The 16125-nt window shown below is 52.3% G+C and overlaps 1 protein-coding gene across 1 annotated transcript; it reads right to left on the bottom strand.

Moving 5' to 3' along the window:
* Positions 1-5910: 5910 nt before the first annotated feature.
* SERPINA11 (serpin family A member 11) lies at positions 5911-13786 on the bottom strand. Its single transcript, XM_037502013.2, has 4 exons — positions 13144-13786; positions 11983-12256; positions 7662-7809; positions 5911-6136 (listed from the first exon to the last, which is right to left on the bottom strand). The coding sequence occupies exons 1-4, from the start codon at positions 13784-13786 to the stop codon at positions 5933-5935; spliced, it is 1269 nt and encodes a 422-aa protein (XP_037357910.1). The 3' UTR covers positions 5911-5932.
* Positions 13787-16125: the final 2339 nt, after the last annotated feature.

Below are 16125 nucleotides of genomic sequence, written 5' to 3'. Positions count from 1 at the left end.
CTTCTAGTTTTCTGGCTGTTCTCGGTCAGTTTCTTCCTCTGTCATCCAGGTCACTTAGTTCTTTTTTTTTTTCAAATTGATTTCAGTCCTAGAATCTACTTCTCCCCAGATTTGCAATTTTGCTTTTCTTATTTTCTAATACCTTGCTGATGCTTAGAAGGGTTATTTTTATCTTCAAAAACATGGTTGGTTTGTAGTTTTTATTTGGTAATTCCAGACATTTCTTCTGGCCTGTTATTTATGCTTATTTTTTGTTGGTGTTATTTTGTCTCTATTTTAGGTTAGTTATCTTTACGTGCTAGACATTGTATTAGGAAATGTATTTGCAGGACTGCTTTCACGTCTAAGGTAATGGCATCATCCACCAAATGAAAGACTCCAGAAGTCTCGGGCCTCCTGTCCACACCGGTGCCCCAGCCCCAGCTCTGTGCACTTTCCCCTTTGGTATTTTGTCTCCTGTGGCTGGAGGCTGGGGCCCTCCTAACAGAAGGCACAGGTCCTGCTGTCTGCCGCCCCAATGCACTCCCCTCTCCTGTGTGTCTACACAAACTGTGGCCGCCTGCTCTAGGCTGGCCTCCTGTTCAGCTGCCCAGAGGCTGCAGACCAGCCCTGGCCTGGGGATCCCAGGGACTTCTCTGACACCTGAAGGCTACAGCTTCCACAATGAGCTCTGAACCCCTGGGGGACCTTCCCTTCCAAGTTCGTCCTCCCTTGCACAACTCTGTCAGCCTCCCATGCCTAAGTGCCAGAGTCCACCTGCCTTTGCAGTTTCTCTTTTATCATTGTTCAATACTTCTTTATATTGAACTTGATTTAAGTCACAGTGTGGTTTCTGTTTCCTGGTTCAACCTAGACTGATACAAACATCAACATTCAATTAGCAGTCACTTTATTCTGTGAGGTTTAGAGGCCCGATTCCACTCACCGCAAGGATGTGGCATAGGCTGGGTCAAGCCAGGTGGTGTGACAGTTCTGGCTCCTGTCTCACCTCCCTGTGACTTCTGGGCAGCGGCAGAGGCTGTGGCCCAAGGCTTGACCCCTACCCTCCGGAATGGGGCTCCCATTCACTCAGTTGCTGACAGTTCTTGTTACTGACAGCTCAAAGCTTTGTTTTTCTCTAAAAACTGTTTTCTGCAAAAGGAAGCAGCCATGTCCAAAACTACAACACCTGCAGGAGGAATCCACACCAATGAAGTGTTGATGTGGGGGTGCAAACATCTGCCCCCCCACCCTCATCTGGCACATGTCCATTTCTGAGAACCCTGAGCATTTGAGGTCGCCCTGGCAGTTGGGCATCCTTCTGCCCAAACCAGCTTTTCGTGCTTCTTCTTGGAGATCATTCCCCACACATTCCCCACCAAGCATGCAGGAATCTCCCCCAAATTCTGCCTGCCAGAGACAGTCTCTGAGAGTGTTTTCCCAGGAATCAGCATCACAACCATGGGTTACTGAGCCCTGTGAGCATCTGTTGTTTTACCTGTAAAGGGAGATGATAATTACAGTATGTCAGGAGGTACTGTGGGGTTGAATGAGATAATGCACGAGAGTGAGCCTGGCACAGCCCATGGAGAGCTCGTTACCACGCCCAGTCATGGGATGGAGCCAGTGTTGTCCCTGTGTACACACATCAGACAATTAAATTTTCCCAAAATCACATGAAAAGATGGAACTGGGATTTTAGAATATGTGTGTGTGTATTATATACATGTGATAGTGTACACACACACACACACAAATTGTTTTCTGCAGAAGGAAGCAGCCATGTCCAAAGCTACAACACTTGAGGGAGGAATACATACGTCTACATCTCTCTCTCTCTCTATGTATTTCCCTGCTATCACTTTGTGTTGCCTCTTGTACTTTGAAGTTAACATATAAGTTTTATAAAAATTTTGTTCAGAATAAGAATAAAAAGTTCGTGGAGGAAGTTGGGCATGGAGGATGGAAACCTGCTTCTGAGGGTTATGGGAAACGTGTAACAAGCAGCCTCAAAGGGGTGGGGAGGGACCTGGGGGGCAGCATCTCTGTGGCAAAGGCCTCTGTGGGGATGGAATAAAGGATGGGGAAGCACTGGAGTTTCAGGCTTCTCTGAGAGCCCGGGAACAACAGTGAAGGGCGGCCATTATGACACAGAGTGGAAAATGGAAGCAATGTACTTCTCAGAAATTTTAATGGTTTTCGGAGTTATTTTTAACTATTTGTCAAATTCTTCGAGCTGTGGGAAAAAGCCACTGAGTTTTTGCTCTTTACACAATTTGCACGATCCACAGGCAGTTTTTCAAATTCTTTTTCCATCCCAAGATAATGGAAATAATAATTCTCTTTGTACAGGACTCTCCTGAGCATCCCTGGTTGCGAGCAGAAGGAGCACAGAGTGCTAAGCAAGATGAAGAAGCCGTTTCACCAGAACTGGCGAGCGGCGGGGAACAGGGGAGGGACGAGCAGAAATTTTTAGACATCATTAGTCCAGCTCACAGCAGCCACCTGGGGCACTATTGTCCCTTGGGCATGTGGCGTGGGCTGAGGTCGCTCCACTGCTCGGGACAGAGCAAGATCCCACAGGGAATCAGTGGACGCTTCCTGGCATTTTACCTCTGCTGACCCCAAGGGCCATTAGGGAAAGGAAAGCGTCATGTGATGGAGCGTCCCCAGGCAAGGGTCAAAGGCCTGTCACCAGGTCAGAACCTCTCTTACTGGTTCTGGGTGCCACCACCTGCCACCACAGATGCAACAGAAGGGCGTTTGGTGTAGGAAAATAAAGTTATTTTAACCAGTGGGGGTCGTGGGGGGAGAGGGTGGGGGAGAGCATCCAGTTACCTCAGTGGGGCAGCGTGGAGCTGCGCTGACAGGCTCAGCCAGGAGCAGAGAGGCCTGCGTGTGCGGCCCCGACTGGGCGTCCTGGGATGGTCTCACCAAGGTCGGCCTCTGTGGGTGCTGGCAGGGGCCACCGAGGGCTGCCCTGCTGACGCCAGGACCCTCCCCATCCTGCTGGGGTGAAGGCCCGATAACCGCCCTACAAGCGAGCAAGAGTGCCTGTTCATGGCTCCCTCTAGAGTCTCCCCAAATGGCCGCTCAACTGCACCCCCTTCCAGCTGCCCCCGTGCTCAGGACAGTGTGGGTGGGGTTCAGGCAAGACCCTGTGCTGGCTCCTTCTCTTCAGTTTGGGCAGTGTCTGGGTGTCAGAGGGTGACATCCTTCTGGAGAAAAATGGTGTGGTCTGTGCCCAGCCTGGGAGGCTGCACCGGCCACCCTGAGGGCCCAGGGATGGGGGGCTCAGCCAGAGGAAGATGCGCAACGAAGCACACAGCTGCCCTAAAGCACAGCCTGGGGACAGGAGAGGCTGGGGGTGCAGTGGGCACTCATGGGCAGGTCCCCCTGGAAGAGAAGGTGGCTCTCCCAGCTGAGTCATGGGGGCTCAGAGGTCACCAAATGACCTTGAGAGGAACTGGATCAAGCCGGCCAGTTCCTTTCGGCCTTCAAGATGATTATGCATGGAGAGTGTCTAAGAGGGAGTATTTAAAGCTGCGCCCCCGAGTTAGTAAAGTTTTTCACAGAGCCCTTTAAGGAGCGAGGGCCGCAGGTCACTCTGGGAGTGGCGCCCTTGTCTCCTTCTTGCTCCCTGCAGCCCTTGCGCCTCCAAAGCGAGGAGCCATGTTGGGATGAAAGCGTGAATGAACACGCCCGAGCTAGTGACTGAAAACCGTGCCTTGTGCCCGCCGGGAGCTCAAAACGTATTTTCTACGTCAAGTTTCACTGATCTGCTGAGGTCCTTCCAAACGCGCGCTTCTGTCAATAGGGACTTTCCACGGCTCCGCTTGGCTAGAGCCAGGCCACGCACGCGAATTCCCCATAAGGCAGAGGCAGGGACCTAGTCCTCGCCAGTAGGTGTCCCCCTGGGAAAGTGGGGTTACTGCAGCCCGTGAGTCAATCAGTGCAGGCGGAACAGCTGGGAGGACACCTGGATGGGAGAATAAGCTCAAGCTGGAGAGAGGGTGGGGAGGGGAGGTAGAGGGAGGAGAAGAGAAGGGGGGAGCCGGAGGGGGGGGGCTACCCTGCTAGTGACTTGTAGCCCCCACTTTGCATACCTGCTTCCAGGGCTTGCGGTGGCTCTGGGAGATTGCCCTCCTTCCTCACACTAGGTGCCCTTCTTGTACCAGCCCGAGGGGTCTTCCAGCTCTTGGAGCCAGAGAACCAGCAAGTCCTTGCGCTGCGTTGACACCGAGGGGCGCTGCTCCCCCCACGATAGGCCCTGCCCTTCTGCTCCCCCTACTTCTAAGCAGCCTCCTCTGCTTCTCCACTTCACACGTGGCCTTTAATGACTGCCCTGCCCCTTCTGGCACTGACCCCACAACGCTCTCACAACAGCGGCGACCCCCACCCCGCAGCGCCGAGAGGGCCTGGGTTGGCGGCATCTCTTCTGACTCAGGCCACACGAGGTGGACCGCCGGCCAATGAGTGGATGGTCACCCTTGAGTCAGTCACGCCAGCCCTTGCTCACCTGGCCTGGCCAAGGGGCTCCAGGGCTGGGGCTGAGTCCCTGAGATGGGGGGACAGGGCAGGTACCCCAAAATCTGCTGCTTCAATCCTAGGCAAGAAGACTCTGGGGACTTAAAATAACTTGGTTACTCTGTGTAATGAAATGGTGAGAAGATGGAGCATTTCACAGAGAACTGGAATCCAGCAGAAGAGTCCAATTAAAATTCTAATACTCAATATTAAAGTAGCTGATATTAAGAATATGACAGATTTGTGTCACAACAGGCCACGCACAGTAAAAGAGAATGAAAGTGCAAGAGGAAGTGGAAAATATAGTATTTACTTGCTTTGTTAACTGTCTGTCTCCCCCACTAGAATGTCGGCCCATCGAGGAAAGGGCTTTTGTTCACTGCTCTAGTCCCAGTGCCCCAGCAGTGCCCGGCACATAGTAGGTATGCAGAAAACCTGTGTTGAAGCCATGACTGTATGCGCCCACTAGCCCCGTGGAGGCCCTGGTGGGGGCCATGCGCGCCTGGCTGTATTCGTTCAGGACTCATTTCCCTGCAAGTCTGAGCCCCAAGAGAATGAGACCCATGTCCGCCAGGTTCCCACTTCCCTCTCAGAACCTTCCAGAAAGCCTGACCCATTGTAAGATGTCCTGTTCGTGAACCTCTTCCTTTAAGATCCCCTACTTGAATCCCCTCTTCCTTTAAGATCCCCTACAGGAAAGTCAGTCCCTTGTTTCTGCAGGAGCCAGCTGCCCTGTGGGAGCCAGCTGGCAGAGCTTCAAGCTTTTGACTAGTGCTATTAGTCAGCTCTTAGTTCAAAGGCATGGGAAGCTACTGTTAGCAGGTTGCCCAGCATGGGGTGACCTCCTGGGGTTCCATCCCTTCCAGTAAGAGAGGTGGTGTCCACTGCAGCAACAGGCAGCAGGAAGAGGCAGGCAGAGTGTACTGGCCCATCCTCATCCCCTCTATGCATGGAGCATGCCCCCTCTTCACAAGGAGACCTAGCCCTGATGTCTGGGCAGCGACGCTTCTGCAACCTTACCAGGCTCTCTGCCCAGATGTCCACAGAGAAGGGGAGACTCCTGTTCCTCCTGATGACCCTTGTGCCTTTTACTGTGACTCACACCCAAGGGGCACTCAGGAGAGACCCTCAGTGGTGGCAGCTGTCCCCATGAGGCCCTGATGTGGGGCTGCCCTCACACCCACCTCTCCAGCCACAGTTGGCACCAGAATCAAGGGTAGCAGGAAGCACATGGCCAGAGCTGCTGCGGAGACAGCCCTTCCTCGCAAGCATCACTCCTCGTGGTCACCAACCCAGGGTCGACTTTATTAGGCTTTGCACACTGCCTCGTAGGCTTTACACTACAGCAGCCTCACCAGTGGGCTGGTGCTGGCCTTCCTGGTGGAGCCAGGGAGGATAGACAACCCCGGCAGGGTTGACATCTCCATCACCCTGCAGCAGGGTTGACCACTTTTCCCATGAAGAGTAGGCTCTGGGTGGTCGCCTCCCAAAGGAGCACCAGGAAAGGCCTGTTGAAATGGGCCTGCGGGGCCGACATTGTGTTCAGAGACCCAGGCTGGGAAAGGAGGCCGGAGGCAGCCCCTGCCTCGGTTCCCCGCTCACTCATGTCCACCGTGGCCTTGTGGGTCACCTGGGTGGAGAGAAGAAGGGGCAGAGACAGCATCAGTTCTGGCAGCTTCTGCAGGGCGGTCCCCTCCCGCAGCTCTGCGGCAATGGAAGGGAGGCGCTGCTCAGGCCCCGCTGCGCCTGCCTCCCAGGACACAACTGCAGACTCGACTTCATTTCCTGGCCTCCCCCATCCTCGCCTGCCCTGCCACATCCCGGGTGTCCACCCTGGAGCTTTCTGTTTGAGTTCGACATCCAGGAGCGCTCGAGCGCGTGAACCAGGCCCGAGGGCCATTTTCTGTTACAAGCTGCACGTGTCCTTTCTCAGTCTCGGTTTCCTCGTCTTTAAAACAGCTTGTGAGCCTCAGTCCACAGTTTCCAGAAGAGCTCGGCAGAGCCAGGGTGTCCGCTGTGCCAGCCCCGCCCAGCCCAGGAGAATTCGTTATATTAAAACCTCATTTCCTGCAACTTCTTAGGAAGAAAAGACTCAGAGCCTTCAAAAATAAGATGGAAAACACCGGCCTTGGGGATCCCTTTTGCTTCTAGAAAGCACCGTGAAAAGGTAAATCTACCATCTATGGCTACTGTGAAAGGAACACTTTAAAAGGCTTAATTATTTATTTTCCTTCTTCTTTCTCCTTTCCAGCGAGGGCGCGCACACGTGTACACACTCCACTCACGGACACACAGGTGTCCCTATCACCGCGTCCCTATTCCCTCGGCTGGTCTCCCCCAAATCAGACAGAAGACCTTCCTTAGGGAAGGGCCCGGCGTGGCAGTGGCTGCGCCCTCACAGGGCAGGCAGCGTCTTAGCTCTTCTCCCTCCTGTGCAAAATTGCATTATCACTCCCAAAGGTAAGTCTCCCTGTCTGGCAGAGGGTTCACCACCCTCACCCAGGCCCCCTGACTTACAGGGCCCCCCTCGGAGAGAACACAGCCCCACCCCCCGCTGGTCCTGGATGTGGGGTTCTCGTTAGCCAAGGGCGTGTGAGCGCGAGGGAGGGTGCAGTGTCCCTGCGCGTTCCTCTTGCTCTAGTCTCACAGCTACGAGAGTGGAATGTTCCCAAAGGGGCTTCTCCTTCACCCACGTCCTGGAGGAAGAAGACACCGAGCAGATCCATAGCCAGACTGCAGAGACACCCCTGGCGTGAAACTCAACAGGAAGAAACCTTGGCTCTGCTCAGCACTGAGATCGGGGCGCTGTGTTATTCCAGCAGCTGGGGGGCACACAGCGCCTTCCTGCCCCACTGGCCTCCACTGCACAGCAGAGGTGGCGGCGCGGCTCTGCCTGCCCCGGGAAGAGGCATAAGGGGTGAGAGCAAAGCTAGCCCCACGGCCCAGAAACCTGGCCCCCCATCTGCTCCTGCTTTCTTCGGAGCTCTGTTCCTGCCCCCCAGGACTTATCAGGGAGGTGGGAGGGGAGCTGCCCTTGAAAAGAAGCCTTGAAGGTTGAGGAGACAGCAAGGAAGACTGTGGCAAAAGAGAAACCCCCGACACACCCACATTCAGCACCCTCGCCCCTCCCCCCACACCCACATTTACCCTCTTACCCTGGAGACGGTTTGGTTGAGCTGCCCAGTGATTCCCCACCAGCCAGCGTCTAAGGTGAAGGTGCTGGTGAGGCCGAGGTGGGGAAGGAGCTCTTCCAGGTTATATGTTCCGGAAATGGAAAACCTCGGCAGGTGCAAATCCAGCAGGCTGGAGAGAGTCAGACAGGGGACGACGCTGTCACACGCTGGCCCAGCCCCTCCTCTGCTGGCAGCCTGAGCTTTGGGAGAAGCGTTTCCCAGAGTGAGGACCGACCTGCCATGCTGGAATATTCCATGCCCCAGAGCCGCCTCCTCACACCTCACAGGGTGTCTAGTGCCTGGATCTGACCCTTTCTGGCCTCATTGATGGAGGGCTCTCCAGCTGCCTCTCACTGGGCTGGGTTTTCCCAAGGTCGAGTCCACATGCTGACCGCGTCAGGTAACCGTGGTGACCCATTCCCGACTTGTATTCCACCCAGAAGCAAGTTCTATGGACTCACCTTCTGCTGAATCGCACACGCATTGACCAGCAGCCCCCATCCACACCAGCAGCGCCCCTCACCTGGCTGAGCTCCAGGGGCCACTGTGAGGACCAGGGTGATGGTGCGGATAAGGCTTGGGGCAAAAATTCAACCAGTAACTCTCCCCCCACCCCCCGTGAGCTCCACGGTCAAGCCACCACTTTCCCTAGGCTAAGTCAACAGGGTTCTTTCGGCCCAGAGTAAATCTGGTCTTTTCTTCCTGAGCTGCTTTTTCTTAATTATTGTTTGGCGATTGCCAGGGCACCTGCAAACGTGGCTACTGAACAGCCGGCTTGGAAGTTTCTGTACCAAGTGAATTCCCCCTAGAGACCGTATTGGGAGCCGCGCTACTCATGTCATCTGACAAAAGTCCGGGCATGGGGCAGATTTCTGAAAAATCAGGAATCTCGTCAGCTGACTCCAAGATTCTCCTCTTCTGTTTATGGCTAGTTTCTACCATTGCTAAAATACGCATTTAAAAGTAAAACTGCAAATACTGATCAATCACTGAATAACCAATTTGATGACAAATGGCACTGCATGATACAAATATTACATTTTTCATAAAATTAGTGGTCCTCTGCCAAAAAGGCAGCAATTCAACATTTGGCTTTACATTAACCAGTGAAAAAACTTCTGGAAACAAAAGGTTGTAAACATCTATCGGCCAAGTCTTTGATATAGAGATGTGGTCTCTTGAGCAAGAGCTCATTGGACAAAGAAATTCCTTTACTTTAAAGTTAAAGATAACAGTTGGGTGGCAGAGGCCAGCCAGGCTCCAAGTATAAGAAGATTCCTGATAAACCAGGAGACGCCATAGTTGACTCCTGCTAAATTCTTCCTGTTTGTTTAGGGCTAATTCCCTAGGATGTGACGATTGGTATGATAGCTGTTAGAGTGTGCATTCAAGAATAAGTCAACAGCAGTTTTGTGAATAGTTGAGCTAGTAACCACGGCAGCACAAATAACGCACTCGGAAATGGTCAATGTTACAACTACTGATACATCACATATGGACCATTTGTGAGAATCAAAGGCTATAACCATCTCCGCCCCTGCCCCTGATAAAATATTTGTAGTTCTTTAGAACAACAACCAGCAACCTTATGGAAGAGGAAATTGCCCCTTGATCTTATAGTTAAATACGGAATCTAGGCTGACTAGATAAAGCAGAGGAGTAAATAGGTAGAAAACTCTTTGTTTAGATCAGGAGACTTCCTCCCTTCATTGAGAGTTGGGGGCCAGGGAAGAGTCAGTGAGGCTTGCCTGGCACGAACGCCCTCCAGGCCCATGGTTCCTTAATATCAAATCAATATTAAAACAATATACTCTAGATGATGATTTCTATATAAAAGCCTTCTGTTTTTTACTTTAATCAATTAGTTATATGTTGGTCTAAACTTTATAGGTTAGTTAGAAATCATCTCTTTGTCTCCCTTCCCCCAGGTAACTTCCTGCCCTTTGTTTCCCTCAGCCCTTAGTTAACTGTTCACCATGGCAAGCTTAGAAATGTTAGCTGCAGACACATAGGCTTTTTTGCTAGTGATACAATAACTGTTGGATTGTTTAAAGTAAATAACTATTTTAAAAACATTTGTTTAGCAACTGTGCCTTCTTTAAGACAAAGAATAATAAATGTTACGCCTCTGCCGGAAGGCCAACAGACCCTTGGCTGCTCCTGAAAAAGAACATGTGATGATTATTATCTTCCTACCTTAAGCTTGTGCACTCACAGTTTGCTTAGTATAAATAAAGGGCTGCTGAGACACTCAGCAGGATGGTGTCAGCACCTGATCAAGTGTCTGCGGCTCCTCATTCCCCCTTCCCCCTCCCTTACCATTTCTCTACAATTGCTCAGACGCCTTCCCATCCTTCAGGAACCCCTGACACCCAGACTGCTGCGGCTGGCTGGCTCGCAACAAGACCGAATTCAGGCTGTGGCGTCACTGCCAGTTTAACTCCTGGGGTACCTGAGGGTCCAGATGGCCCACCCACCAAGTTCCCCATGGCAGTGGAGGCCAGGAGGGGAGTTTGAGTAGAGGCTAGTTGAGGGGTATCTGGTAGGGAACCCAGGAGATGTTCCACCAGTGCCCATGAGGACATAGATGATGGCCAGGAGACACGGTTCCCCAGGAAGCCACAGCTGAACGGAGGGAGCCTAACATTCCCCGTCAGGCCCATGAAAATGCCGTCACGTCATGTGGCCCCTGAAACTACACCTCAGGCAACTAAAAAGATCAAACAGATGCTGCTATGATGTGAGATTAAATACAGTAACATAAGATATTAGATTATATTTCTCTGGTATGAGAAATAGCCAAAAGGAGCATAGGAATTTAGAAAAGTAACTTGGGGATGGTTTTGCTCTTAGAAGGTCAAAATGAGAAGTCAAACAAGATCCTTCTTATGGGAAAATCTCCTGGTCTAGAAAATTCTATGGTACTTCTTCCCGTGATGGGGGAGGGACAGGCTCACCCCAAGGGAGCCTGGGACTGTGGACCAGCAATGGGTAGGGCTGTGCAGGTTCATTGACAGCAGGGATATGCTTGTAAATCCTGGCCTCCAACCTTGACCTGTCTCTCTTTTATTTGGCGCTTGAATCTCTGCCCAAACACTCAACACCCTTCTCCACTCTGGCAGCTCAGCGCGGCTGGGGTGCTGACAGAAGACGCCACGGCATGGTGTTGGGTGAAAGGTGGTCATCAAGAGGTTTTCCTACATCCCCTTCCTGCAAGTTTGCCTGGGGTCTGTGACACTCTGGCTAATAAAATATGGCCGGAGTGACATGTGCTAGTTTCTGAGCCTGTGGCTTCAGAGAGCAGGAGCTTTCCCTTCCTGTCTTTGGAAACACTCTTCCCTGCAGGCCTGGCCTGTGTGAAAATATCGATGATGCAGAGTTGCTGAGTAAAAGCCCGAGCTAGCCTCGTGCAGAAGCTGCGTGGAGAGATGCCTGTTTAGCCTTTGTCTGAGCCAGCCGCCCGGCCTAAAAGCCAGAGCTGCAAGCAGAGGCGCCTTCGATACCCCAGCACCATCTGACTCAGGAACACCCCAAGTGAGAACCTCCCAGCGGAGCCCAATCCACCCATAGAAACAAGAGAGATAATAATAAATGGGTTTTTCAAGCCATTCCATTAGGAGGTGGTCTGTTACCCAGCAAGAGGTACTTTGCATGCAGATTTCATTCCAGAGAACCCCATAAAGAAAGCTACATCCCAGGACAGATTAAATTGTGAAGGAGCTATATAGGCTACCAGAAAAGGTTGAAAGGACTCCGGGAAAATCACAAACCAAAAAACAAGTGAGATGAAAAGGGGGTAGGACAGAAATCACATGAAACCAACATCTTAATTTCCAGAAGGTTCTTTGTGGTACTCAATTTGGGAAATATTTTAATTAAAAAAGAGGTACTTTTTAAAAATATGCACTATTTTGTGCAAGTCATACTTATTATTCATTGTCCTTGATCTGATTTTTTGCTTACACTTAACTACCATTGGTAGCAAATTAGCATTTGGAGAAAGGGAGACAGGAGGTTGGGACAGAAGACGTGCAGGAAGGGGTGGAGGATTCGTGCCCTTTAGCTGAGTGGTGTGAATGAGCTCCATGAATCCCCCAAGTAACCCAACATGGAAGTTATTCAGGCCTCCTTTGACATTTGAAGAAATCCAAGGTCAAGAAGTCAAGAAAATTATCCAGGACCACATCTTTAGAAGACAGTGTGACGCGCCAAGCCTGCGGGGTGGGCTCTTGCAGTGAGAATTGGCCAAGACCTGCTCGGGTTCTTGAACAAGGTCTGCTGGAATCCTTCCCCCGACACGTACCTGGGCAGGAGCAACGGGCCCCATTTTCTCAGGGTCTCGGGCTGCAGAGCCGCCTCCACTTGCTCCATTTTACCAGGGTCGGGGAGGATCAGCAGGGCCAGGGCGTTTCCGCTGTATTCGATCTGGAGGACGGTGCAAGCCACCTCGGGGTCATAGAGGAACCTGTGCATTTCCTTCTGGTGCATCATGGGGAAGCGGAAAGAGGTTCTCTCGTCCACAAAGAAGTTCCCTTGCTTCTGGGTCTGGTAGCGATTGAAAGGATGCTTCCACTTGGCTTAGGACACAAACCCCACGAAACCATGAGAACACACCCCAGGAGAGAACTCTGGGCAGATGCGCAAAAGGCCACGCAGGCTTGGTGCTTCGTGGGCAGATGAGGTAAAGAAATGGCCTGGCTGTGGACTCAGGGGGCCAGGATGTGGGCCTGGCTCAGCCACTGGAGCAAGTGGCCCCTAAGGGTCTATGACTTTGTTCCACTTCAGAGCAACTGAGTTTTCGATGGGCTAAAAGGTATTTCATCTACTAAGCGCCTTATTTTAAATCGTCACAAAAATTGATACCAAAAAAATATTCCGCTTTCCATATCAGAGATGAGGAACTGAGTCTCCCTGATATTATGGGTACTTTTCCAATTTGGAAAGCCAATGATTGGGGCCTCCTCAGGCCCCAATCCAAGCTCAGGCACTTGGATAATACTGAGTGGACTCCCTTGGGCAAGCTGCCTCTTGACAACAGCCAACTTCTACAGAAAAGCTCCAGAGCCCCCTCAACTCCCGCATATTCTAACTGGACAGGGAGAATGGATTCAGGGAATGAAATATAACATATAGCACAAAAGTCCATTAAGAAATAGCTAGAAATGCAGAATGCAGTGGCCACAGTCTTGTCTGCATGTTAGTATCTTCTCTCTCCCTGCGTGTAATCTCTGCTCACCCCTACCTCCTGGCCTGGCCTGCCAGAGGCATCGGCCTTGGTGATGGGGTCACCAGCTCATCCTCCCCTGTGCTCACGCCTGGTCAGTGACGGAGCACTGCTGATCCTGTCCCCAAAGCCGATCCCCACAGTCCCCTAGACAAAGGCACGCCAAGAGCCTCCTCGTTTGTTTCTCCTCTCCCCGACCTGTAGAAGGGGTGGCAAGAATTCTGCCTGAGCTGGCCTCACCTTTGAAGAAGATGTAGTTCAAGAGAACCAGGAGCGTGTCGGGGGTGACGCCCCGGAGGCAGTCCGCCACGCGCCCGTAGGTCTGCTTCCGCACGTAGTCGCTCATCTGCCTGCCCGTGGAGGCCGCGTCCGTGAAGTTGGCCGAGAAGGCCAAAGCCCCGTACAGGTCCCTGATGGCGTCCAGGAAGTGCCGCCGCGGCTGCAGCTGCTTGTCCAGGAACAGGGAGGTGCCCACCTTCAGCTCAAGTTTGGGGCTGGGCAGGTCCAGGGTGTGGATGAGGCTCTGGAAGCCCCTGTGGATGTCGGCCTCTGGGGTCTCCGTGAGGTTGAAGCCGAGGCCTTCCAGGATCTGGGTCTGGGTGCCTGCTTGGGCCCCCAGGGAGAGCAGGGCCAGGGAGGTTGAGATGCTCACAGGGGAGAAGAAGATGTTGCCTGTGGTGGCCGCTGCCAGCTGCTTGTACAAACGCAGGGCGAAGTTAGTAATGACGGGTGTGATTTTGTGGTAGGTAGGGGCTGGATCTGAGAGCCGAACACTGGGCGCTTGAGGCACCCCTAGACTCTTGTCCTCTAGGGCAGAAAAGGGTTGACAATGAACAGTGGCCAGGAGCCCCGCTCCCAGCAGCCACAGCCACGCCAGCTCCATGCTCTGAAAACAAGATGTTGAACATGTCACCTTCTTCGTCAACAATGTCATGGCTCCCCAGCTGGACCCGGCGAGCCCCCCATCCAAACTGCACCCTCCTGAAATGTCAAAGCATTTTCCTGCTTTGCATGTTTATAAGCCTATCAGGGTCTGTTGGGTAAAGGACTCTGTATTCAAGGGCTGTAAAGGCCTCTGGGGTCTATTGTCCCTTACTTTCTAGAAGCACGGACTGCAGATCCCCCCAGGTGAGCACCCCCCACCCCTTGAGCCCCGGGTGTGGGGTCTCTCTGGCCTGGCCAGTGCCCTCCTCTCCTCCTCTACTTTTTAGGGACCCACACACGCATCCTGATGCCTTTGTAGAGCAAACACCCCCCACATTGCCACTCAAACCCTTCAGCTTGATGTCCTGCTCCCTTCAAAACTGACCCTTCCATGGTGCTTTCAATCTCTCTTGTTCACCTGTCCTGACGCTGTTATATGTCAATCAGTACCTTTATTTTTTTATTTTTTATTTATCAATTTTTTTTGTGGGACCCTCACCGGTGGCCGGGGAACGAACCAGCGCTGCAGAGGCTGCGGGCAGCCTCGCAGCCCAGCACTCAACCGCTGCGCCACCGGGGAGGCCCTAATCAGTACCGTTATCACGTTTGTCCAAGCCAATGGCTTGGATCAATTTTAGTGTCAAAGTCGGGAGGGAGAGGTCATATTTTTGTAAAGGGCTTATAGTGCCTGGCGCCCTAAATACCCCGCCAAGCCCCAAAGGGCAGTCGTAGGGAGGGAGGAATGTAGCCTTATTATCAATTATGTTGAAACTCGTTTGCTGAGCAAAGTACTGCAGGGCAGTTTCCCAAGGTCGTTCAATGAGTTCTAAACTGTCAGTTTCTTTTTTTTTTTTTAAAGATTTATTTTTATACAAGAACTGGGGTCCAGGCCAGAGATGTGGGGGGTGAGAGGATTCACCAGAGACAGAGCAGAAAACCGAACAGGCAGCTGGACCGAAGTACACTGCTGAGGGGAGCAGCGGGCGTGTCAGAGTTTCTTTTGACGGGAGATTTAGAAGCAGCACAACAATTTAAAAATTGGTCTGCCCCGGGCAGGGGCAGGGTGGTGGGGCGGGGAGGGGGGAAATAAGAATTGCACTGATGACAAAGCTAATTCCTGCTCTTTATTCTTTATATCCTATCGGGCTCTTCACCAGAGAAACCCCAGACCTCCAGAAGGATCTATTCCCAAAGGGGACTGAATTGCAAGTCGGAAGCTGCTTTTGAGTCAAGACTCTGCAGGAATCACGGGGTTAAGGTGAGCAAAAGAGCCCCTCTGAACTGCAGAGGCCCCATTTGCAAAATAAAGGTGATAACACCCCTAGGCCTGGGGGATGGGTTGCTTAGGGATTACAAGACCATGCAAGGTTCAAAGCAGCTACACCTGGAGTGAGGTTTACTTTCACCCCTCCCACCCAGGCTCTCAGCCACTACACCTGATTCACTTCTTTATTCCTTTTCCAGAAAAAAACTTTAAAAGTCCATTAATTAACTATACTCTTCCCATTTATTAAGTACTTATTGTGTGTGTGGGGGGGGGGGGGGGGGCTATTGGCAGCATTGTCGGGCTACCCCAGCCAGAGGTGCTCACAATGCAGGGGAAGGGCCTGGTGGGCAAGGATGGTATTTGGGATCATCTCCCAGACTGGAGGAGGGGGCGCTACTGGAGGTCAGTGGGTGAGCTCTGGCCCCAAATCCTGTCTCCAAAAGCTCACACAGTCACGGTGGCTCAGTCTGCCCTGTCCCAAGTCCAGTGGTGTGTCCGGTGGGAAGCACAGAAACTTCAGCCACAGGTACGCCCCTGCACGCATCTGGGGAAACTGAGGCTCAGGGTTAGGACACACAGCTGCTAGGTGATGGGCAAGATTCCGTTCCAGACCAGGCTCTGAAACACTGTCCTCTAAGGGGAAGCCTTGTCCCCTTGCTGCAAAGATGCCGCCCTGTGCTTGGGGTCCTGTTGCTTTGTTTTCTTGTCTTGACAGACAGGAATATTGGCAGCTCCTCTGTCAAATTTTTGAAGCTCAAGTTTCCCATAAAAGATTATTTAATACCTGAAGTTCCTGCTTTCAGAGCTGGAAACAGTTTGTCATTGTGTTTCCTTCTCCCAGGAGGAGATTCCCTCCCATCTCCTCTGCTAAGAGGAGAGAAGGGGTGGGGGGGTGGGGGGGCAGAGGTAGAGAAGGGAAGGGAAAGGAGGCGCAGCAGGCCTGCGCCTGCACTTACAGCGAGCGAGGGAGGTCCGGGCGAGGGAGGTCCGGGCTGGGGTCCTGGTCTTCAGCAAGGCATCATCTCTACCCA

The sequence above is a fragment of the Talpa occidentalis genome, unplaced genomic scaffold, assembly GCF_014898055.3.
Source record: "Talpa occidentalis isolate TD23 unplaced genomic scaffold, MPIMG_talOcc4v2.1 talOcc4.11, whole genome shotgun sequence".
In the NCBI taxonomy this organism is placed as follows: domain Eukaryota; kingdom Metazoa; phylum Chordata; class Mammalia; order Eulipotyphla; family Talpidae; genus Talpa; species Talpa occidentalis.
The sequence above is the reverse complement of the archived record's forward strand: the minus strand, read 5'-3'. Positions and strand labels throughout refer to the sequence as shown.

Coding starts and splice junctions, on each gene's coding strand:
- SERPINA11 (XM_037502013.2), bottom strand. CDS start 13,786: ATGGAGCTGGCGTGGCTGTGGCTGCTGGGAGCGGGGCTCCTGGCCACT. Junction 12,257..13,143: donor GAACTACATCTTCTTCAAAG/GTGAGGCCAGCT, acceptor TTGTGTCCTAAG/CCAAGTGGAAGCATCCTTTC. Junction 6,137..7,661: donor TCAACCAAACCGTCTCCAGG/GTAAGAGGGTAA, acceptor CTCTCCACCCAG/GTGACCCACAAGGCCACGGT.